Source organism: Gastrolobium bilobum, unplaced genomic scaffold (assembly GCF_033153095.1).
Source record: "Gastrolobium bilobum isolate Gb01-03AN ecotype WA unplaced genomic scaffold, APGP_CSIRO_Gbil_v1 utg918, whole genome shotgun sequence".
In the NCBI taxonomy this organism is placed as follows: domain Eukaryota; kingdom Viridiplantae; phylum Streptophyta; class Magnoliopsida; order Fabales; family Fabaceae; genus Gastrolobium; species Gastrolobium bilobum.
Genome location: NW_026898111.1, coordinates 313,545 through 338,410, shown reverse-complemented (window position 1 = coordinate 338,410; position 24,866 = coordinate 313,545). Strand labels below are relative to the sequence as shown.

General features: G+C 34.5%; 3 protein-coding genes across 6 annotated transcripts; all 3 read right to left on the bottom strand.

Moving 5' to 3' along the window:
* Positions 1-3,290: 3,290 nt before the first annotated feature.
* Positions 3,291-4,988, bottom strand: LOC133312955 (uncharacterized protein At4g22758-like). 2 transcript variants are annotated; one of them, XM_061514252.1, is made up of 2 exons: positions 4,411-4,988; positions 3,291-3,617 (listed from the first exon to the last, which is right to left on the bottom strand). In XM_061514252.1, the coding sequence occupies exons 1-2, from the start codon at positions 4,691-4,693 to the stop codon at positions 3,442-3,444; spliced, it is 459 nt and encodes a 152-aa protein (XP_061370236.1). In that variant the 5' UTR covers positions 4,694-4,988; the 3' UTR covers positions 3,291-3,441. The 2 variants fall into 2 exon arrangements, with proteins under 2 accessions (XP_061370236.1, XP_061370237.1); XM_061514253.1 differs by having other exon boundaries at positions 3,291-3,552.
* Positions 4,989-7,886: 2,898 nt separating this feature from the next.
* On the bottom strand, positions 7,887-20,472 carry LOC133312941 (protein PTST, chloroplastic). Of its 2 annotated transcripts, none has more exons than XM_061514231.1 (9): positions 20,161-20,324; positions 18,807-18,848; positions 18,151-18,460; positions 16,800-16,889; positions 10,570-10,638; positions 9,593-9,698; positions 9,347-9,435; positions 8,241-8,353; positions 7,887-8,151 (listed from the first exon to the last, which is right to left on the bottom strand). In XM_061514231.1, exons 2-9 carry the CDS (start codon positions 18,827-18,829, stop codon positions 8,049-8,051), a joined length of 903 nt encoding a protein of 300 aa, XP_061370215.1. In that variant the 5' UTR covers positions 18,830-18,848; positions 20,161-20,324; the 3' UTR covers positions 7,887-8,048. The 2 variants fall into 2 exon arrangements, with proteins under 2 accessions (XP_061370215.1, XP_061370214.1); XM_061514230.1 differs by having other exon boundaries at positions 7,888-8,151; positions 20,168-20,472.
* A 2,341-nt stretch (positions 20,473-22,813) lies between these two features.
* LOC133312949 (protein C2-DOMAIN ABA-RELATED 4-like) lies at positions 22,814-24,762 on the bottom strand. 2 transcript variants are annotated; one of them, XM_061514244.1, is made up of 3 exons: positions 24,526-24,762; positions 23,800-23,899; positions 22,814-23,415 (listed from the first exon to the last, which is right to left on the bottom strand). In XM_061514244.1, the coding sequence occupies exons 1-3, from the start codon at positions 24,654-24,656 to the stop codon at positions 23,125-23,127; spliced, it is 522 nt and encodes a 173-aa protein (XP_061370228.1). In that variant the 5' UTR covers positions 24,657-24,762; the 3' UTR covers positions 22,814-23,124. The 2 variants fall into 2 exon arrangements, with proteins under 2 accessions (XP_061370228.1, XP_061370229.1); XM_061514245.1 differs by having other exon boundaries at positions 23,800-23,895; positions 24,546-24,756.
* Positions 24,763-24,866: the final 104 nt, after the last annotated feature.

Sequence of the window (24,866 nt, the reverse complement as noted above, 5' to 3'; positions counted from 1 at the left end):
TACCTATAGCTGGCAAAACGGGCTCGGCTCGGCGGGCCAACCCGCCCAACCCGCTAAACGGGGCGGGGTGGGCTGAGTTTGTCAACTCATCTCAAAAGTGGGACGGGACGGGGCAGGCTCATTTTTTGGCGGGTTGATAGCGGGCATAGGCGGGCCAAGGCCGGTTAGTGTAAAATAGAAACGGGCTGGCGGGCTGATAAGTCCAGGAAATGTGACTTGAAACATGTGGTTTTAATATGAAAATGTAAATGAAATGAATATCTTGTGTATAATATTAGCCCCAAATGCATTGAGTTGAATGATTCTGTTTTAAGAGCTAATGGGCTTTTATTTGTAATTTTCAAGCTCATTTGTTGATATTGCCCAAGTAAAGAAAAGAACAAAAAGAAGACAAAGAGTTGGGTTGGACTTTTACACTACAAGTCAGAAGAGACAAGGAAAGAAAGAAAAGTAAAGGAAGAAGAAAGAAAAGAATAAAAAAATCAAGAAAAGAAAGAATGGGCTGATCTTTTGAAAGGCAAGTCAGAATGCCAAATTGAAGAAAAGGAAGAGATTGAAACAAAGGCAACACAGCTTTGACACAACAGAAGAAAAACACGAACCCTAGCACAACCCCCTGTGAGAAAAAACACCATCCAAACCCAACTCAAGCCACCCATCTGGATTCCTTTCTACAATCGAACCACCAAGCCAAACCGTCCTTTAATTTCGGTCAAGCCACAAAGCCTTAGCGTAACCCACGGTTCTTTTTGATAACCAAACCAATCAAAACACCAACCCTAACCAACTTTTGCTTGATACAGAAAAAGCCAAACACATCCCTTAACCGATTTGGTGAGCTGGAATTTGTTAGGAGTGTGGGTTGAAGATTCTTTTGGAGTGCGGGTGCTATCCTTGCAAGGGAAACACACGATTGGGAAGAACATGGAGCACACGTGCGGGCTGAGGTGTGAACCGTTATGCATGAAGGAGTATCGGCTATAAAAGGAGAGAAAAAAAGCATTGTAAGGCTTTCCTTCTCTTCGTCTCTTTCGATTTAATTTTATTGTTTCTGTTCTGATTTTAGGGATTTTAATTTGTGATTTTCTGAGCACTGTAGTAGAGCTATTCTCTGGATATAGCTTCTGCCTTTCAATTTTCTTTGTTCGGAGGTTTTTAAATTCATGTTTGTAATTTCTCTTTGCTGTTTGTATGCTCATAAACCTATGGTGATGAGCTAAATTTCTTTAGAGTTGGGTTGAAAGAGTACCCAGAACTCATTTGTTATTAGTTGCTGTTTTAAAGCTTAAAGTATTAATTTCCAGTTTGTTTACTGTGTGTTTTTCATGCTGAGTTTGATATGTGATGGCCACACATAGGCTACTCCTAGTGGTGTGGAATTATTGGGAAATAACCCACACTAGACCTCACATTAAGCACATGAAAAGTTGAGTGAGATATCTCTCAATGGGTATGGCTCCAGGGATGAAGTTACCCCCATGTAACTTAAGGAAATGGTGCTTCAAGGTCTTGTACTAATGATACACAGAGATGTGTCATATGTTATTTATGGGGGGAAAACCGTTGTTGGGAAACAATGGTTGTTTGTGTATTTTCATTAAGCTGGAACTGTTGAAAAAACAACATCTATTTTCTGTCAAAGCAACTTAATAGCAAATGAGGGAAGGGGAAATTGAAATCTAACTTATTTTCAAACACTGTTTTTAAATCAATCTTTGTTGCTACTTCTTATTTTTGTTCAAATCAGAAATTTAATTTTCTGTTCTACAACTTGAGAGAAAATAATAAAAAAATATATAAATGCTTCTATTTAATTAATTTTCAGTCAGTAGTTCAACTTCTTGCATCAACTAAATCTCTATTTGAAAAAGAAAATCTTCTCAAAAATATTTTCCTTGCACTTGGTTTAGAATAGCAGTTCACTTAATTTGATTTTATTTTATTTTTGGTTCTGATTAGTAATTACAATTTTAGTCAAGTCAAAAACGCCAAAGATCCTTGTGGGAACGATAACTGAGACTCACAAAAGCCCTATATTACTTGTTGTCGCGTATACTTGCATAACTGTTAGCAAGGCAACACGGGCCAACCTGCCCAATCCGCCAAACGGGGCAGGACGAGCTGAGTTTTTGAGCCAACTTTCAAAAGCGGAGCGGGGTGGGTTGGCTCATTTTTTGGCGGGTTGATGGCGGGGTGAGGCGGGGCGGAGCGGGCCGCCCACTTTGCCACCTCTCATACCTAATAAAGTATAACTATAAATCATTGTCCTTCAAACAAGTGATTTTTTTTTTCTCTCAAACAATTTCAGGTGGTTACTGATTTATATTCACCCGGCCCAAAACAGTACTTGGCCCAACTTGACCAAGCATTTTTTAACGCCCCATGTGGCACGTCCCTATCTTAAGATGGGCCCATCAAAGCCATAAGACCGAATCCTTGTTCACAAGTAAGAACCCTCCGGCCAAGAAAGAATCTTGACCCATTCAAAATAGGAAAGTAGGACTTTCGATTCTTCGGCAAGTAGATATATTATAGCGCTCATCTAATCCCATGCAATAGCAAAGAAGATTTTTTATGTTATAGACACATGTGATGTGATGGCCTTGCCATTTATATATAAAAATAAAATAAAATAAAAATAATGGGAGAATTGTTCTCTCATGTTACATGAGAGTAGGAAAAAAGATCTCTCATGTTGTATAAGAGTAATTTTTTCCAATATAACATAATAATGTTAGAAATATGTTGTTTGACATTTTTTTTAATATTGCTTCTATTATTTATTAAAACTTTATACTAAGCCTCTTAAATAATTTGAACCCAATCTCTATGAAGTTTTACCAAATAGTAAAAACATTTTAAAAAAGAACATCAATACTAGCATTTTTTTTTAATATATACAAGTAATTTTCTTCAACACAATCTTTCTCCTACACCTCAAATGGTCAAACCTATTAAGAGATGAATCCTCCTATAGTTCTATATCATAATCAATTAATATTAGTAGAGACTCAAAACCTTTTAATAATTCTCTGACGACTATCTTTATCCAGAAAATTTCTTTAATTCTTAACCTTTCTTTAAACAGTCAACCTTCAATGAATAGAATCCTATTCCCCCTAATAGGTTTCCCTGGATTCCAAACTTGACTAATTTGTTTATAATAGCTATAACCAATCAAAGTTGAAATCAAATACAATATCAGTACGGGTTGCAGGTGAAGAAACCCATGATATAAATTTCTAAATAACAAGCATATTTTTTTTATTAGTAATGAAGATTGAAGAACACACAATTTTTCAATGTCAAATTGTCCTTGGGAGCTTGCACAAAACACAAGAACTACTAGCACAATTGCCACAATCTTAAGAGTGACTATAGAGCACAATCCAAGAATACAAAAGGACTTTTAGAACACATTCACATGAAAAAAGATATATCTCACTGGGATAATATTTTAAAACTAAAGGATTTGTTTAACCATGCCTTCCAGCCACCACTGCTTTTTCGAGAAATAAGCTCCGATTCTGGTGCTGTCTTTGATGAGTACACCTGCTTTTTGCACAGCACAAAATTCCTCACCCCATAAGATCCTATGGGTTCCAATGGATTCAGAGCTGTCAAAGAAGTTCCACCAAAAAGAATAACCCTTTGGCTTATAACCACAGAGAACCAAACTTTAAAATGTGCTCTACTATTCTATCAATGCATGGCACATGACATGTATATAGTTATTCAATCACTAAAGTCCAAAATGAAAAGCTATCCATAGTCCATACAATAGTGTAGTAATCAATTTTAATTTTTGTTTTTCATTGGGAAACAACAACCCCCAATAACATGGTGAAAATAGAGTGCAAGTGTACCAACACATAAACATGAGAAAAGAAAAGACATATGATTAAACATGACATTACTTTTCTGCATCAGCCGCATGTCTGACTTAGAGACCAAAAAAAAAGGATGCACCAAATTTTTTATAAAATAAAAAAATTATCAGGATCCGAGGTCTGTTATGTTATGGCTCACAACCACAGAAATACTTTTCCCTTAAAACATTTGCCAATGAAAAACAAACGACAACTTGAGATGGGATATGCAAACATCATAGGAAGAAGATAGAACACAATTAACATATATATTAGAAGAGTTATATTTATCTCATTTTTCGATAGAAGCCAAATTTCTATACACATAAAATCAAAGTGAATTTCATCCCCTTTTTTTTTCTCTTTTTATCGGCTACACATAATTGTTCTCATGTAGCATAAAAAATGATTTCCCATATTAGAAATGGCCTTTTGGATCAAACACGCAAAGTGGCAAAAAAAGACTAAAAGAGTGTGACTTTCATGCACCAAATGAAAAAGGAAAAAACAATTTTCCAAAAGGATAAGCAACGATACATACCATCAAATCCAGCATTTGCACAGTAAAGAAAGAAATTGTTGGCATCAGACCCAAGAACAGGAAGCCTCCCTTCACGAGCATAGGATTTAAGAGCAGTGTCAATGACCCCAGAAACAAGGTCTTTCTCATTGACCACAAACCTTATGGGACCCGCACTCCCTAGGATGTTGATGTTGACCAAGAACCTGTTGCTCCTCGTTTTCTGATCCTCGTTGTTGTTGTTGTTTCCCTTGTTCTTGTTCTTCTGCAGCACCATCTTCTCCAAAGCGCTCTTCTTCACCATCTTGTGGCCTTCTCTTTTGAAATTTAGCACAAACCCAGATGAAATCAAACCCCAAAGATTGAAAATTTGTAGAAGAAAACGAACTGGGTAACGAGGTTAAGGGTCGAGACCGAGGCAGCGATAGTACCAAGCAGCTTTGGAGGATCCAAAGGAAGAAGGAGATGGTGTGTGAAGGGTAGTGCCACGCGCTAAAGCAAAGAGGAAGAGCATCAAAGGAAGAGATATACGCAACATTCAAGGCACAGTTAAGAGAATTGAAGAATAAAAATGCATCAACCAGAAATCAGAGGAAGAATACCACTCAGAAAATGAAACTGTAATGAACCTGCACTGAGTGCTTCTGCTTATATATTCAATTTTTTTTCAAGTCTTTTGTAATTTTGGTTTGTCCAATTTTTTTTTAAAAATAATATAAAATAAGAAACACCCTTTATTCTGCCTCATTTTGGTTCGCTCATAAATATATTTATGTATATATTTGGACAATATTTAATGCGTTAGATGGAAAAAAAAATTATTTTTATTTTAAAAAAAGTAAATGGAAAATTTAATGCGTTAATGAAATACAAGGTGAATAACGGTGTGGTATTCATTTGGGGTAGAGTTCATTTTGAAGTGTTGCTGCATGGAAAAGGCAAGTTTCCATCATGCAGTGAACGAGTGGACGAAAGTTTTTGTTTATTTTTTTAAATTTATATTTATAACTTATTTTTCGTTACAATCACAATTATTATCGTTGGATCAAAATCAAATCAATAGTTACGTTGATTTAATTTTGATCTACTCACAATAAAAATTATTATAAAAGAGGGTAGGATAAAAGAGATATAACCTCCCTAGTTCTTTCTTTATTTCGATTCATAGATATATTTGTCAAGGTTGGCATCTAGCTCCTAAATGTTCCCAAATTTATGTTGTTTCTTTTGACTTTTGAGGTTGAGGAGAAGATGGTAACAACTAGCCCATTACATCTGAGTTACTCAGCCTCTCACTCTCAGTCCTACGTTAGCATACACAAATATATTACTTCTTTATTTGGTGTTATTTTCTGTTTCTCTTTTTAGAGATGCGTGAGAAATTGAGTGTCATCCAATAGCAATGCATGATGATCGTTTACAGTTTTAAAAAAAAACTATAAACAATTTCAATTGTTACAATTATTTCAATTGTATTTGACCCGTCCAAATACAAGTTACTTAAAAGGTACACAATATGCATTTACACAGCAAACTTCTTGAGGTTGTCTGCAATTTTAATTATTTATTTGTACTACAACAACAACAAAACCCTTTTTTTCAATTATATGATTGAAATAAAAGATATTCATTAAAGGGTTTTCATTTTATCCTTTAACATAACACAACAAACTTTCCTACACTCACAACATTTTGTGGGGCCCACACTTTTTAAAACAAAAAAATAAATAAAAAATTAAGGCACGCAAAACGAATTTCTATAACATTACACAATCACTTTTCCTACAATATAACTCTTATAAAACCCTTCATTAAATACACATAATTGCATGGCTACATCACTACGCTAACCATCTGATGTTGTCATTTATAATAGAAAAACCCTTTGATTAAGTGATGCAGTTCTTATGTTCACGGCAAATCAAGTTTTACCATTTGAAAAGAACCAGCTGCTGATAGCGTGACGTGCCCTATAGTAATATTTTATAGAGGTATTTGTGATCCGTATTGGATCGATTTTGAAGCATCTTATCTTATTCTATTTGTTTGGATTATTTTTTTAAAATCCAATTCAATTTTATTTGATTTGGATTAGATCGGTTTTTGATTTTTCGAAAAGTTTAAAATTTCAGTCATACAAATCACTAACTATATCAAAATAAAAAATTATTGAAAAATTCAAGTCTTCAAACTAAAACAAGTCTTAAAATTCATAAAGAGTTAAAATAGATTAATAGACAATAAAAAATTAAAACAAAACAATTTACTACTAATAATATATAAGATTCCAAGTCTACAAAACAACAAAATTTCAAGTAACCATCTTTCAAAAATAATAAATATATCAATTTAGATTAGATCAATTTTCACTAACCAAACCGAAAACCGATCCAATCCAATTATAATATGCGAGATTTTTTTTCAATTTTTGGTTAATTCAGTTCAGTCACAATGATTTAAATCAATTTGGATCAATTGATGAACACTCCTAATATTTTACATTATGGACATGCTGGTGTGTCTTCTTCCATTTGTAGAGTAGTGTCTAGTAAACAAAACAAAAATCTTGTACATACTTTTAATTCCTGAACTTTAAAAAAAAAACAAAGTTAAGAGAATTTACTAATATGGTATCTCGTGAAAAAATAAATCTACAATTGGCACGTTAAGATTCACAGTTATCAAATGCGGATTGCGGCATGTCGTGGCCAACCCCAAAAAATACTATATTATTATAACGAGTTGCGGTTGCGAAAATAGCAGAATAGATATATGACAAAAATAATAACAAAAAGAAACATTTTTTATAGGCAGAGATAGCAGAAATTACAGAGAGAAAGACGCGGATAGACTAAAAAACTCTTAATTACGTTACACATTTAAATTTAGGACAAAATTGATATTTTGCCTTATAACAGCAATATAGCCGTAATTTGACCGCAAATGCGATCACAATGGCCGCTATGGCGTTCCGGTGCGGCGCGTCGCAATTTCTTGCGGAGAGGCACCTCAACGCTCATACAGCGCGGCTTGCGGCACTATTGCGGCACAATTAACTACTATGTTAAGATTTTCTTTTTCTTTTTTGAATTAGTTATGGGAACTAACTTCTTGTGTTTTTTTAAAAGTTTAGAATGATATAGTTATTTGGTAATTTAGTGCAATTTTTTTACTGATAAATCTAAGCATAATTTCATTTAATGCACAAATGGAGAAATTAAAAAATATGTATATATATTTATTTTTTTGGTAAAAAAACGCATATAAATATTGGTGAAGTTTTATTCTTTTGTCCCTTAAATTTACTTAAATTTCCTTTTTATCCATTGACTATATATTGTTTCATTTTTGCCTCAAATCTTAAGAAGAATTACCAAATTTGTCAGCCATTATTTAAAAAAAAAAAAAAAAGGTTAAACATGCTATTTATGTACTCATGTCCACATAGCATTCCATAATAAGTAACTGTGTTAGCGGAAGAGACTGGCTTGTTAGGTTTTTTTAAAAAAAAACATTGTGCCAGAAATGAAACATTATAATTGCGGAATAAGAAAGAAACTTAGGATAAAGTTGCCTATAGCCAAATCAAAAAGAAAATTTAAATAAATTTGAGAAAATAACTACATATAAGAGTGGTCAGGATTGAAAAGACAGATCACTCACTCAACCACTAACAAGTTATTTTTCGTTAACCCTTCACCAATAATGGGGAACTCTGGTGATAGCTGCCATTCACCATCTACTAAGAATTTGATTTCATACCTACATAATGTTTTTTGTTTTTGGGTTAAAAGATGACTCTAGGTTATAAGCTCAATTTAAAAGCTTTAGCGAGTTGACAAAAATGGTACCTTCCTGGCCTAAGCATCAATGTTGTTGAGAACCTTGTGTAAGAACCAGTATATTCAGGTGAAAGGTGCTCCCCTTGGCTCCAACCATCAAAGGTGCCCATAACTTGCACGCTCTGATGGAAACACAAGTTCAAACAGGAAACTTAGGCATTAGCACACACATTAAATTTCTGAAACCACCCCATAACACAATGTTGCAAAGACTTCACAGAAGAATTTATATATTCTGAACATTTGAAGCCAATGCTTAGTGCTGAAAAACAAATTTGTATACATTAATGTACTCATTGATGTTATTTGGGACACATTTTATAAAGAAATCAAAACTCACTACCGAAATAGCTTGATAATATAGTCAAAGAAACTTGAATGTACCTAAAAGGGTAAGCCTGGAGTGACTGAAAGGTCAGCTGTTTGAATCTAAGAAACAGTCACTTTTCAAATATGCAAGAATAAGGTTACTTATAAAGGTTGCCCTCACTCCACTCCTGCTAGTCAGGGTTTAATAGGGAGTAGTTTTTTTTAAACTTGTATGTGTCTCCATAAACCTGAACTTTTAGTGGGAATAGCATGGGAGGAAGAAGGAACAGAGAACTTTCAATGATTCAAGTTAGTTGTAGCAGATAACTGATTCTATTGCGTTCTTAGGGCTCGTTTGTATTGCCTTTTCAAGAAAGTCCTTTTTATCACTTCCTTATTTTAAAAGTACTTTCTATAAAAGTTACAGCTATTTAGATTTTTTTTAAAATATTTGATTTTTGAAAAAAATATTTGGCTTTTGACTTCTGCTTTTTTTAAAAGCTAAAATTTTTAGCCTCCGAAAAAAGTAAATTTTTGGTTTTTTTTATGACTTCTGCTTTTTAAAAAGCAGGCATCCAAACAGACTTTTTTCGAGAAGTGCTTTTTTTTTCTTAAAAAAAGCAACTTTTGAAGAAAAAAAAGCCCATTCAAACGGGCTCTTAACACTGGCTATAAAAAGCTATATATTAATTTTTGAGAGCACATACAAATAGACATTAATTTAAGCAAAACACAGTTCCAATGATTTTTAGTTTCAAACCAAATCCCCACTGCATATTTGGAAGCCTACTGTTGGATGTGCTTACCTCAGCCATGCCAAACCAAAACACAGAAACCTCCTTCGATTGGGCCGCATCAACATCCTTTATTTGTTCGTTCAATTTTTCATGTACAGCTATGTAGGCAAATATAATGCATTTATAGGACACAAAAGAGGCAAAGTTGGTAAGAAAAGACATTGCCATTAAGTTCTATTAGCTTATTCCACACAAAAATCAACACCGTTGTCCAGAAGTAGACTTGTTGAGTAATAAGGGAAAATACCAGTATACCTTCTAATCTAGCAACAAGGTGGGAATGAATGTACTTTCCATTGATCTTCCTTGAACCTTCTGGAATACCACATTGAGCTATTTCTTCTGCTAGTCTGGCCAAAGCCTGCACCCAAAGTAAACAATATCATAGCACTGCATATGATTCTCAGCAGCTTTGAAGTCTGAACAATTCAATAGTGCAACAAATGAATTCCAGTGAGGCAAACTAGTGCCATGCATACTAACATTAACAAAAATACATGTTTGGAGAGCTTAATAATTGATTGGGCAGAGAATTAAACTGCCCTTAATTGGTTAGATAACATTCTTTTTCTCATTATCATCTTATTAGTATAATATAGCTTTTACTATTAAAAGTTCCATCAGATTAATTTAATTGTTTAATCATATAATTAACAATTAGTATCTTTATATTCTAGGACACCAAATTTTATTTTATATTTGTAATTATTAGTTTGGGATAAAGGTGGTATTGATGTTGATTTGTAGCTATTAGTTATTATAAAAGCTATAACAAAATTTTAAATTAGTATTCTTCTCCCAGTTTCATGTTTACTCACAAACTGTGTTTAACTAATAACAAGCTTAATAATATATTCATGAACATTGAACAATTGAAATGCTAAAAGATTGTATCTCGTGACTTCTAACAACAAAAGAATAGAGCACTACAGCAAAAACACTGAGTGGATAGTATTCATGAGGTGAATCTTCTGTGCAAAAGAGGAGTAAAAGAGATAAATAACCACACAAAAATTGATGATTTGATTCCCAAAACAATAACATAAAGGTTATTAAGATATAGGCATAACATAAAAAGTATTATGGAAAAATTATTAATTCCTAGTCCTGGGGCTCATTCACTTATAAAGCACGAAAACTGCAAGTCCGTGTTGGTCAGCAAGTATCAAACACAGAAATATTGGCAACATAAAAACAGCATAAAACTTCAGAAGGTGGCAATAAATTCTAACCTGAACTTCAAGCTCCATAACAGCAAGTTCACTTTTAAATTTTACCAATGCATCCTCCTTTATATGCAACTGTAGAGAAAAAGAGGCCAGCACAAGATCTTAGTGCAATGGCCTTTGCCATTATACATCTTCATTCTATCTTCTGACTACACCTCAAATTACTAGAAAAACACTTTGCCCCAAAAATGGTTCAGCATATAATCATAAATCAGCATAACTTGTGAGTTCAGTAATAAAACCCATCCCCACCCCCTGCCCAGGAGCCCTGATCCCAAAAGTAAAGAAAAGAGAATACAAAAAGTTGAAAAATTAGAAGGCTCAAGCAATTCTTAACAAGATATACTACAATTGCCCTTTGATTGCCTAATGGGGAAAAAGAATATCAGACTACTAATTCTCAGATAGCATATCCCGAACCAACTATCCCAAAGCTTAAGCTATTAGTTAAAGACATATGAATGGTTTTATAATACATCTATAACATTATCAAATTCATCTTACCTTCCACTTGGACTTATTTTCCAAATACCATGCATCCCACTTCTATCATGTTTCTGTGTTGATCCATTTCTTTTTATCCGCAATATAACCAAAAATAGTTATCTTGTTTTATTGATGATAAACTCAAAATTTATCATGGTAATTAGCTCTCAAATCTAGCCTAAAGCATGAGAACATAGAGTTATTTTGGTTAGAAGACCGTAACCTTACCTCTCTTACAAATATGAGTAATTCTTGCTATTTCTGTAGGTGAATTGAGTTGAATTGGAGCAAGGATTAATCCAGAAGAACTTAGAGTGAGCAAATGAATGCAAGGAGGCTACTAGTTTTGTGCACTAATAGCATGCTCAAGAACGCTTTAATGCGCTGCACAACATGGAATCTTACTGTATTAGCGCGCTCCAGAGCACTAAAGCACCCGACGATGGGGAAAAGGCCCAAATTAGAAAAAAATGGTCCAAAATTAGGGCTCCCTCTTATAAAAGAAGCACAAAGGAAGAGATAAAAGTATATTTGGATCACAATTGCTCTGACTTTCATACTTTGGAGAGCCGGAGATGCGTAAAAGACACGGTCAAGCTGGGATACATGAAGATTCACCACGCACCTCTTTGAGATGGAATTTGGGGAAGGCTTTAGGATTCCTTTTATTTTTGTTCTCGCTATGTTTAGCTAATTGTTTTTGTAGTCAGGGTTATATGGAATCCAATTGAATCTTGATGTTTCTTGAGTTAATCTTTTAATATTGAATGAATATTCTTTTGCGCAATGCTTCCAGGAGTCTCTGTTATGGATTGATTTAAGATTCAAGTATGACAATAGAGATGTTGGTATTTGAATTGGATATGGTAAATTCATCATTAATTTGTATGATTCAAGGAATAGACATATGAATTGTGCAATCTTGATAATGCTTATTCTTAATGCTTAAACCCTTTTAAGAAACACCAAGAAATTAGGATTCTTGAATGGAGTAAAGGGTTAGGGAACCAAGACATTGGGTTTTAACTAATATAGATGAATTGATTGGCAATATTAAAAGGGAAATTAATTATATTGAAAAGAAGTTTCTGTATATATTGATTTTGAATAATTTACATGAGTGAGTATTTATACAAGAAAGAATCGCTAAGAATGACTAAGCGATGACTAATCAATCCTAATCACAATCAATTCTAATCAATCACAATCAATCCTAATCAATCATAATCAATCCTAATTAATAGGAAATAAAAACGGAAACATGTTTGGATTCTGATTTTCTACACTCCCCCTCAAGTTGGGAGGTAAATATTGATCATTCCCAACTTGCCAATCAAGTCTTCGAATGCTGGTCGGTGTAGGCCCTTGGTAAGGATATCTGCCGTTTGCTCTTTGGTTGGAACATATATCAAACGCACACTTCCATCATCTAATTTTTCTTTGATGAAGTGACGATCAACTTCCACGTGCTTTGTTCGATCATGATGCACAGGATTTTGAGCAATGCTAACAGCTGCCTTGTTGTCACAATATAGTTTTATTGGTAGGGAATATGAAATCTTCAACTCTTGAAGAAGTCTTCTCAACCAGATTCCTTCACAAACTCCATGAGATAAAGCTCGAAATTCTGCTTCAGCACTACTTCTTGCAACCACTGTTTGCTTTTTGCTTCTCCAAGTAACAAGATTTCCACACACATAGGTGCAATAGCCTGAGGTAGATCTCCTGTCTACTGATGAGCCTGCCCAATCTGCATCAGTGTAGATTTCAATTGTCCTTTTATACCCCTTTTTAAAGAATAATCCTCTTCCTGGAGTATTCTTGAGGTATCTAAGCACCCTATAGACTGCACTAAGATGCTTCTCCTTGGGTGAGTGCATGAATTGACTAATCATACTCACCGCAAAGGCAATGTCAGGACGCGTATGAGATAAGTAGATTAGTTTACCAACCAATCGCTGATATTGTTCTTTATCCACCTCATTCCCATCTTCAATACCTAACTTGGTATTAGGTTCCACAGGTGTCTCAGCAGGTTTACACCCTAACATTCCTGTTTCCAACAAAAGATCTAGAACATATTTTTTTTGTGTTAGAGTGATGCCTGTTTTGCTCCTAGCAACTTCCATACCAAGGAAATATTTGAGAGTGCCAAGGTCTTTGAGTTCAAATTGAGCTGCTAGAAATTTCTTCAAGGTGTTCAATTCCTCAATATCATCACCTGTAAGAATTATATCATCTACGTATACAATAAGAATAGCAATTTTACCATCCTTAGAGTGTTTGTGGAAGAGAGTATGATCAGTCTGTGCTTGAATGAAGCCTCTTCTTTTGACTGCTTGTCTGAATTTGTCGAACCATTCTCTGGAAGACTGTTTCAAACCATATAGAGACTTTTTTAGTTTACACACTGATCCATTTCCCTTTTCAAAACCAGGTGGAGGATCCATATAGACTTCTTCATGTAAGTCACCATTTAGGAATGCATTCTTCACATCTAACTGTTGCAGAGGCCAATCTAGATTGGCAGCAAGAGATAAGAGAACTCGGATGGTATTGACTTTAGCAACCGGAGCAAAAGTCTCATGATAATCTATCCCATGAGTCTGAGTGAAACCCTTTGCAACCAATCTTGCCTTGTATCTGTTGATGCTATTATCTGCATTGAATTTTATTGTAAACACCCATTTGCATCCTACTGCCTGTTTTCCTTTGGGTAGGGTCACTATCTCCCAAGTTCCATTTCTTTTTAAAGCATTCATTTCTTCAAAGACAGCATCCCTCCATTTTTGATCATTGAGAGCCTCATGTATATTTCTCGGTATCTTTGTACTATCCAACATAGTATTGAAAGCACGAAACCCTGGGGACAACTTTCCATATGAAATATGATTAGAAATAGGATGAGTAGTACAAGATCGAGTACCTTTTCTGAGAGCAATGGGCAAGTGTAGATCATTTTCACCATGACACTCAAGTATTGGGGTGCTGGAACTAGAACATGGTTCAGAATCCTGGCAGTGTAGAGGCTCTGGGTTATTCACACTTGGAGGAGGCTTTCGCCTGCTATAAACTTGTCCCCATTTTGAGGAGGCTCCTGATGGTGAGGATTCTGTAGCTCCCCCTGTTTCCAAAATTAGAGGTAATACCGTGGCATCAGTAGGTTCCCATGACTAATCTTCATCTACTCCTATCTCCCCCTGAAGAGAAGTCGAGGGGAAGAAAGGGTCATTTTCAGAAAAAGTGACATCCATAGAGACAAAGACCTTACGAAGAGAGGGTGAATAACATTTATAGCCACGTTGAGTAGGAGAATAACCAATAAAGACACACTGGAGAGACTTAGGATCAAGCTTAGACCGTTGATGGGAGGGAATATGGACAAATGCAACGCAACCAAATAACTTGAGAGGTAAGGAGGAGACACCTCGGAAGGAAGGGAAGATACGAACAAGACTAGAAAGAGGAGACTGAAATTTCAGAATGCGAGATGGCATTTGATTTATCAGATACGAGGCAGTGAGAACTGCCTCTCCCCAAAGATATTTAGGAACACTCGTGGTAAACATAAGAGCCCGAGCAACTTCAAGGAGATGTCGGTTTTTTCTTTCCGCAACTCCGTTTTGTTGGGGTGTGTCAGGACACGAGCTTTGGTGAAGGATGCCATGTTGGGAAAAATATTCTCCAAGAATAGAGTTAAAATACTCTTTGCCATTATCTGTACGAAGAATTTGTATAGCAACTTGGAATTGGGTTTGAACCATGACATGAAATTTTTTAAACACGGATGCAGCATCAGACTTATCCTTTAGAAGATACACCCAACAGACTCGAGAATGGTCATCAATGAAGGTAATGAACCATCGAGTACCTGAAATATTTTTAACACGGGCTGGACCCCATATGTCACTATGAATTAAGGAAAATGGGGAAGAGTCATGGTGAACTTTAGAAGGATAATGAGCACGAGTATGCTTGGCAAGTTGACAAATATCACAAGAAAACAAACTTGGACTTTTATGAATAAATAAGTTTGGCAACAACTTCTGAAGATAAATAAAATTTGGATGGCCTAGCCTACGATGCCACATCATAACATCATTACATGAATCAAAAGGAAACAAAGAGTTTTTTTCTACGAAAACAGCTTCATGAGTCACATCCTCCTCAAAGTAGTAAAGTCCACCATCCTCTCTAGCACTGCCAATCATCCTCTTCGAGTCCTGTTCCTGAAAAACACAACCATGTGGAAAGAATTTAGCAAAGCAATGCAACTCAGAGGTGAGCTTGCTAATAGAAATGAGATTACAAGTCAGAGAAGGAACATAAAGAACTGATGTCAAAGTAATCAGCTCAGAAAGTTTAATGGTTCCGTGTCCCGCAATCTGGGAAAAACTGCCATCGGCGATCTTGACCCGAGAAGGTTCAGAATATGGAGTGTATGAACAAAACAAGCCAAGATTACCTGTCATATGATCAGAGGCTCCAGAATCAAGGATCCAATGATTTTGACTATCAACATGGAAAGCTGTACCTTGCTGGACCACATGACTAGTGGCCTTAGGAGGTTGAGTCAAAAGTCTCTGAAGTTGTTCAAACTTAGTCTTGCTAAGAAAGACACCATCAGAGTAAGAGGAAGAGTGTTTTGAGGAAGCCATGAATAGAAAGAGAAGGGTTGACCGTTGATGAAAAATCAAGTTTTGTAAATTTTTGATCTGACCTCTGGAACAGGAAGAGGAGAAGTCGGCGAGAAGGTCTGTGCAAGTCGCGGCGGAAAAAGACGTTGGGAAGTCGGCGCGTGGAGCTCACGCGCCGGAAACTGGCCGCACGTGTGACGGCGCGTGGCGGCGCGTGCGGCGGTTGACGGCGATGGGTCCAGCGGCGGTCGACTTGTCGGACCTTCTGAGTCGAATGGTCACCTTACTTTCTTGATCGGAGGTCAGTAGACTAGGTTTCTGTGTTGGACAGATTCAAGGAGGTGTTTATGAGGTGTTTGACGGTGATGGAAGTGTTTGGATGGTCATTTCAGATTTGAATTAGGGTAGGAACGAACCCGCTCTTGATACCATATTGAAAAGAAGTTTCTGTATATATGATTTTGAATAATTTACATGAGTGAGTATTTATACAAGAAAGAATCGCTAAGAATGACTAAGCGATGACTAATCAATCCTAATCACAATCAATTCTAATCAATCACAATCAATCCTAATCAATCCTAATTAATAGGAAATAAAAACGGAAACATGTTTGGATTCTGATTTTCTACAAATTAGAAACTAAGTCAGGTTACACAAGTGAAGATTGGGGGAAATCGAAACCCTAAATGCTCCTTTCTTGATAGCATTCTTGTTTTTATTTCTAGTTTCTTCTCATATTATTCGATCCATCCAACTTAAGCGAAATTGGAACGATACTCTATTCACTACTTTATTACTTGTAGTGCTGGTATACTTGTCGAGTTAGCAACTATTGACATCATACTTACAAAGATGCTACATCCAGATTGCATTTGACTAAACCCATCCCGTGTAATCAACTTCTGATACATCTCTCCAAAGATCTATCTATAGTTTGGCTCAAATAACATTCGCCCATTTCTTATACAAGATTGTGATGCAACTGTGACCAGTAAGGTATTAGCATAAACAGTCAAAACAAGAACCACTGCTATCATAAAGAAAATTGCACCGAGATTTAAATTTAAAGGTAACGCAGAAGATATCAAGGATATATAATGCACACACCTGTCTTTTGAGGAACCGATTTTGCTGGTTGGCTTCACTAAGCTTCTTAGTGAGTTTTGCTCTTTCAGTATCAGCAAGCAGTGACATTATCTGTTTAAAAAATTTGAAATGGAAGATGTAAGTAAAATTTATTAATCCAAGTTGCATAAAAAATAAAATAAAATAAGAGGTATCTTGAACAAGTGTTGCCACTCTGGCTAAAAACATAGTAATCATATCTTAAAAACTTTTAGCCCAATAAAGTATTCTCAGTATACTGCACTAAACATGCAAGTTCACCATATTAAATTCAATCTCAGAACATTATAACTTAACAGGATATCAATTGCATACATTATGCGTCACAGATTCATGAAGCCCTTTTCCCCATTCACCAAAAAAATCAAACAAAAGAAGTATAAAAAAATACAAATAGTAACCATAATAGCAATGGCTTTAAAATAACAGCAAATAAAAAAGGTGTTCAACTTTTGGAACTTGGTGAAACCATTTCTTCAGGTTGATTTTTATTATTTTAGAAATTAATAACCCAACTAACAACAAATGCGAGAGACCCATATCATTTGAAGAATAACAATCTATCCTAAAATACAGTTCAGAACCTGAAACAGTTTCCCTTTACTAGCTTTCCTTTATCCTTACATCCGTCCCAGGTCTATGTATTGTTCTGAATTGCCATGATAGGAGTATGTTAATGGTGAATCAATTATTGTTTTGAAAATACTGTAATGCAAGGTAGTGTCTTAGGATAAACACAGACAGGCTAACCTCTCATCACAAAACAAACACCCCAAAGCAAAGAAAAGGAAAAAGGGATAAAGAAAATAACACAACGGTAAAGGAAGGAATTTAATCTGAGTTTGTTTATTATTCAGAGTTCAGACTCTTTCTAACATGAGAATGATAAAGGTGCATCAATTCTCTATTTTAAGATTACCAACGATCGGTCAACCTTACATTGTACAAGAAACGTCCCCTCCCAAAGCCAAGGAAAAAACAAACAAAATCCCAATAAAAGCAGGAATTAAATCCTAGGTCTCTAATGGTGTGCAAATAGACCATCATCTGAACCACTTTGGGGTTTATTCTTGCAGAAAAGAGAACTGAGACAAAAGTAGAGAAAGAAGAAGAGAAGTAGTAAGTAGTTCTAAAATCGTGAAGACATTTTATAGTTCACAAGGTATATCAATGCTTCGAAAGGCATATAAAAATAATTTTAAAAAAAATGGCACCATCTGCCCAAGAAAAAGAGAAAAATTCCAGGTGCATGAGAAGTTAAGAACACATCTGTGATCAAATGGCAGTTCTGGGATTTCCAAAAGACAACTATGAAGCAGACAAAAAAGCATACCTGTTCACTGGTAAGTGGTTGTGCTGAAGTCTCCGCTTGTGAGTCTGTAGATGGATCCTCAGCCTCACTAGAATTATCTCCAGATTTTAATGATGCGGATTCCTCTAAACTAATCTGCATAGAATGTGTTCTACAGAAAAAAGGCCTTCTTGGATATACTGCAGTAAAAGCTTGATAGGAAGAAGCCAATCTGTGAAAGTCCCACTTTGACCTCAGGGCAGCCACATTATATGGAGGTTTCTGAGTGTTTTCCCATCCTATTGTTCTGGAAATATTGGAAAAGAATAATCCCTGTGTCTCGAGACGACACCTAGTCAAATTATGAAAGAATCATGATAATTAATATTAATAATCGCAATGTCATACGCAACAATAATGTACAATGAAGCCCATGTATACAGTATCACTAAATGCAAACCTTACTATTTTAAATAGAAATAATAATATTTTTCTCAGTAATTATTGAGAGATGGCTAATATCATCATCAAGAGCATTATAAGCAAAAATAAAAAATAGAATAAAAAATCCAAACTTTCATTATCTGGGGTTGAGGGGAGGACCAAAGGAGAGGGAAGTTGCAGGGGCAGTTTCAAAAATAGTGGTATGGCTTCAAGCCTTTAAGGTTAATTTACTATTATGTTTGGTGTAAGCTTACCTTGCAATATTTATTTCCGTCATGAAGAGGGTTTCACTTCCCCTGTCAAAGAGAAGAGAAAGTAGAATATCAGGACCTATTCAAGCAGATATGTTGAATTATATAGCACAGTAACACCACAAAACCAAAATGTAAGGATAACAGACCTTATAGAAAAAAATGAAATACATTCTGAACAAGGTGTTCCAAATTAAGTTATTGGCTAGATTTTGAAGCTTAGTGCATGCACCAGAAGTTAGAATAAAGAACGATCAAAACATGACAGGTTTTGGATTATAAAACGTAGGGATGACAATCAGAACATCACAACCACCTTATAAAAGAATGTGATACCTCTTGCCTTAACTAATTACCCTTTCCTCTCCTTTGGAGATGAAAAGGTAGAAACCAAGATTTTCTACACTTGCAGTTATGAAAGTATGTGAATCAAAATAAACATTTCTTGTCTTCCAAAAAGATACTTCTGTTGAATATAACCAAGATGGCCCAACTAAAATGTAAATGAACTAGTGACCTTGACAATTAAATTTAGGGAAAAGTTCACCAATGCCCCTATGGTTTACTCCAGAATCACTTATGTTCCTGTGGTTTTTTTTCGATCACATATGTCCCTGTGCTTTGTAAAAACTAAGAAACCACAGGGGCATATGTGATAAAAAACATACCCTTTTACAAATCACAGGGGCATATGTGATAAGAAAAAAACCACAGGGGCATAAGTGATTCTGGAGTAAACCAGAGGGGAATTGTTGAATTTCCCTTAAATTTAAAGATTACAAACAATTTAAAATATCAATAAAGGAAACTATGTCAGTATGTTGTGGACAGGTAACAAGATTTCTCCTCTATCAACAAGAATATCAATTTTACATCTAACAAGTATCAACAATGTCCCAATCCATCAAAAAATAACACATTTAAACTGCCAACAAGACATAAAGTTGAAATCTCTTAACAACTCCAAAATAAAGGAGAGATACAAAAATAACTACCAAAAGACACAACCCTTTTTAAAATATATCATTCTCAATCAACAGTAAACTCTAAAAGGGAGTTCTCTAATGCTCTAAACTCTATTATATATCATCCTCAACCAACACTAAGCTCTAACCTCACTCAATGCTTACTTGAAACCTATGATCCTTTGGTTAAACACAAACACTAATATTTTGAATTGGGCTTTCTCGGCCCACCTACCTACCAAGACATAATCATTGAGTGAATATTAAACTAGACCATTATTTTCCCTGAAAGCCCAGAAAAATGTTATGACTTATGATTATGATTCATTAAGAAAGAGACACAGTGCACCACAGTTGATGAATTGAAAATGTAAGAATAAGACATAAGAAACCTCTTACAGAGAGTATGAGAACCCTTGTCTTCTCTACTGATTGATATCTTCTGGTTAACACTCACGCACTTCTTCACTCTTGTCTTCGAGGCCAAAAACGATAGTTTTGTGAAAAGGCCACGTGGCGAATAAGTAAGGCACCGATAATCTGCACGTGTCGGAATTCGGGATTAGTGGACGGTGGAGGATTCCCAAGCGTGTGCCTTGTCTTCTTATGACTTTGAACTCAAACCGCAAGCGCAGACGAAGAACAACAAGAAAAAGAAAAATCACACAGACCTTTTTTCCTTCCTTTTCATGTGACGGTATCCTTCCCACAAAAAAACCGGATACCGTCACGCAGTCGATTGTAATTTATAAGGGTGATAATTTTTTTTTGGTGGGAAGTATATTTTTCTCCCCTCTTCTTTTTCCTGCTCTAAAAGCGGATAATAATAGATAGTATATTTTTTTGGTTCTAGAGTAAATACTTTTTTTTTGGTTTCTAACAAAAAAAATATAGTCCTCATTTTAGATTCATACAAAAAAAATTAGTCTACAAGTCCTTAAGAAATTCAAAGTAAATCCACTTAGTTAAAATTGTGGTCTCTCACAAATTCAAAAAAGAGCCACATTAGTCTCTCGAAAAGACTAAAGTGAGTCCACTTTGAATTTTATAGGGACTAACCGACTAATTTTATTTTGTAAGAGACTAAAGTGGAGACTTTGTTTTTTGTTGGGGACCGAAAATGATATTTACTCTTGGTTTAATATAAGGAGATAAAATTATAGAGTAAATACCTTTTTTGTCTTTGCTTGGGATCCAAAAGGATATTTACGCTCGAAAAAAAAATTGATTTATATTTTTGAACTTTGTACAAGAGAAAATCTTTGTCTTTGCTAACCATAATTGTTTATTGGGTGTTTTTAAAATAAGTGAAATTCATGCCTTTTTTTTATTTTCAACTTTTTTTTATGGTTGTATTTATTGATTTTATTTCATTTAAAAAATGAGTACTGTTTTACATTTATCTTTTTCCAAAAAAATATATTTTAATGTAGAGCTATAGTTGCTATTGGTAACGGAATTGAATTGTTTCTTGGTGTTATTTGTATTTGATGTCACAACAGGAATAAGAATTTTGGCGATTAATCAGTGAAAATTGTTAAAGAGAAAAATCAATGAAGATATATGTATATATATGGAGTATGAAAATTTCTTGTACATATTCATTAACAACTTCTTTTGTTTTTTTGTATTTTTAAATTTTTTAAAATATTTCAATACTGATTAAATGATTTATGTGGATCCAATGTCATTTAAATGATTTTAGACATTTGTCGCAGATTGTTCCATGTTTCTTTTTAATTGTAAAGTTTGTTGTCTCTCTATGTTAATGTTCTTCACATGTTATGACTAGGGGTATAAATGAGCCAAGTTAGACTAGACTATGACTTTGATAGCTTAAGCCTATGTAAAATATTTAGAATCTATACTGACCTATTAGCCTATTAAAGACTTGATTTAAAATATAAAAGATAAAAAAAATATTCACAAAGATCATATGAAATAAATTTTCATTAACATAACATGAAACAATGTTCATAAAATCACATGAAAATTTCACACACACACACATATATATATATATATAATTTGTATTTTCTTTACTAATTTAATTTTATATCATATTTTAAATTTTAAATAAATATTTATTATTTGTTAAAATAACACCAATCCTATTACTTTAAAGATTTTAAATAAATTTTTTTCATAGTAGATTTGTATAATTATAAAAATATTTTAGTAATTTAGTATGTCAATTTTTTTTATCCCAGCTAAAATTAAATTTTGGCTCCGCCATTATTTCTTTTCCTACATAAATATATATAGTATCAACTTTGACGAAATTAATATCAACATCATTAAAATATAGGGCTTTATACCTCAGCTGTTACTACAGAGGTTTAGATTTTCCCGCAGAGAGAAACAACTACGGGTCCCACCAAGTTTTTTGAAAAAATAAAATGAAAATAACATGGCACAAATTTTGGTGAGCCTATGGCTGCAAAAAAAACTCCACTAATGTTGCTGAAGAAGTGTTTTATCCTAAAATATATGTAGCTCCCTGATTGTAACCGGTAACTCACATTTACATAAAATAAAATAAAAAATAAATAAAAGAACCTTATGCTCAAGAGATGGACACTGCCATTGCCAAATCAACACATACGGGCATGTATGTATATTAAAGAAATACAAAATGAGCGGTATTGGTGCAATAAATCTTATAACAATTAAGTTGTTACTCACAAGATAAATACAATTTTTAAGGTCACAATTCAAAAGAAGCAACAGTGTATGAGGTTTGATTTTCTCATGCTGCATGAGAATTGAATTCTTATGTTGTGACTTAACTAGTGGTAGACCTCACATTAACTAAAAAAAAAAAAAAAAAAAAACTTTGCACGCAATTCTCATGCCAACATGAGAAAATGTTTCCCGCAATTTATACCCGAAACTTTCCTATAATTCTTAAACCCTTTTTCCTCCAAAGTACTTACCCTTTTTCTTTCTGGAGAATGACTGGTACAAATTATATTACCATCAAAATGTAAAAATTAAACTTATTGAAAACAAAAAAATACGGCAAAATTTATTATATCACCGTGTCAACAGCTAAGGAGATTCTAATTAAATACAACATATTTTCTCTTATGTTCCTTGTATATTAAATAAGACTACCCATAATTCAAAGTCTGAATTACAACAGGGTAAACAGCATCTCCCATTCTTTTCACTCACTACTAGTCATTACAATACCATCAACGAAAAAACAGCGGAAAAAAAAAAAAAAAAAGACATGTCAACGTGAGTCTGTGAATAAGAGAAGAGATAAAAAGACTGGAGAAATTAAAGCATAAGGTGCTGCTGATTTTTGAGGGTGCAAGTCTCATATTTATAATATGCCAATATGTTGTCACCTACAGTTTCTTTGAACCAGGAACCTCAATCCAATCCAACTGGAGCTCCACTTCCCCACACTCAACATTTCTTAGTCTAAGAACCATTTTTTGGATAACTTTGCCATCTTTCCACACAATTTTACTCTCTTCTGCTAAGCAATTTTGTCTGCTAGGTTTCTCACTTGTAACTATGGTGTCATTAGGAAGATCTTCCAAACGCATCTTCACTGCTTCAAGAAATGGACCAATGGAAAACTCAGCATCCCCCATTTTGTCATCCAAGCTAAATCTGTCCTTGTCATACACAAACTGCATCACAGGACATTCATATTACTGCCCTTGTTGAATTCAATAGAATGTGCTGATAAATTGAATTAATTCAAACTTCCATGATCTTCAATAGGCACAGTAACTCAGTAAGTAACAAAGTTATGCAATGTTTCACCAAACCCCACACATATGATAATTTCATAATTCCCAAAGTTTAACATCTTGATTCTAAGATAATGTTCATATGGTTTAAATGTTTTGTTATACACGAATCAAGTTTCTGCAATTTGAAGAGCTTCCTTAGTGAATATGCATCAGTAAAATGGCTAACAATGATAGTCAATGCAATTTTAATTTCTTTTTTTAACCCAACTTTTGCTATGTGGTACTGAAACACACACTGTTACAAGAACAGCTACTTACTAGTTGGACTGGTGCATGAGGATCAGAAATGGACAAAGTCAAGTCATCATTCCACTCAGGATTTAGATTCTTCTTTACTACACGAGTCTTCAGCTTCTGCTTATAACATAAAATGCAGTAATGAGTTGGATGTATTGTACAGACAACAAGAAACACACAAGGTTGCTACCCTCTTCAATTTAAAGCCAACAAACAAAATAATTAACCCAAATCGTGGAAAAACATATTGTTGATTATATAAAGCATTCTATTCTAACTTTAGACTATATAGTTACAACATATAGACTTAATTACCCCCTTGCATATAAATTTCAACCTATCTTTTAACAAGTTGAATTAGTTGCCGTGCTTAGTGCATAATCTAATTCTAATGAAGAAAGAATCACCGAAGAGCTATTTTGGATACAAACAGAAAATTTATCATCACTTGTCACGGATGAACACAGCTTAAACAAAGTTCCAAAACAATCTATAGATATTGAGAAACCATGAAAAAGAAACAGATACTCCACTGTTGGTCAGGTAAAAAGTCAATAAGGTGAAAGATCATCAGAATCAGTACTATTAATAAAAAGAAAAATCAGGAGAAATATTAACAGAGGAACAGAGTCAACAAGCACCTGAGACTTGTCACAGAATGCCCAGAAGAAGAAAAAACCCAACTTTGCAACCAAAAGAATAGCAATTATCACAAAGATTCAGAAAAACACAATTTTGATGATATCACAGAAGTGGAAAAACCTGACCTGCTTGCCCATTTTGATGATCACATAAGGGTCACTGCTCACTACATCCCTGATAGCAAGATTGACCCCTCTTTCAACATGAATTCTGAGCAGACCCAAAATGTTCTCCATTGAGAAAATTAAGCAAAATGGAATCTCAACACAGAATATGTGGTTGCAACTTGCAAGGGATCCCTTCACTCAAAAGTACAAAATGGTTGCATCTATATAAACTAGAAGCTGTTCTTTCTTTAATGTTTTTTCGATGTCAGTGGTTTCTTTGACTATTCTTACATGTCTTTATACGGGGTCCAGTCAAATAATTGTTTTTATTTTTTTTTG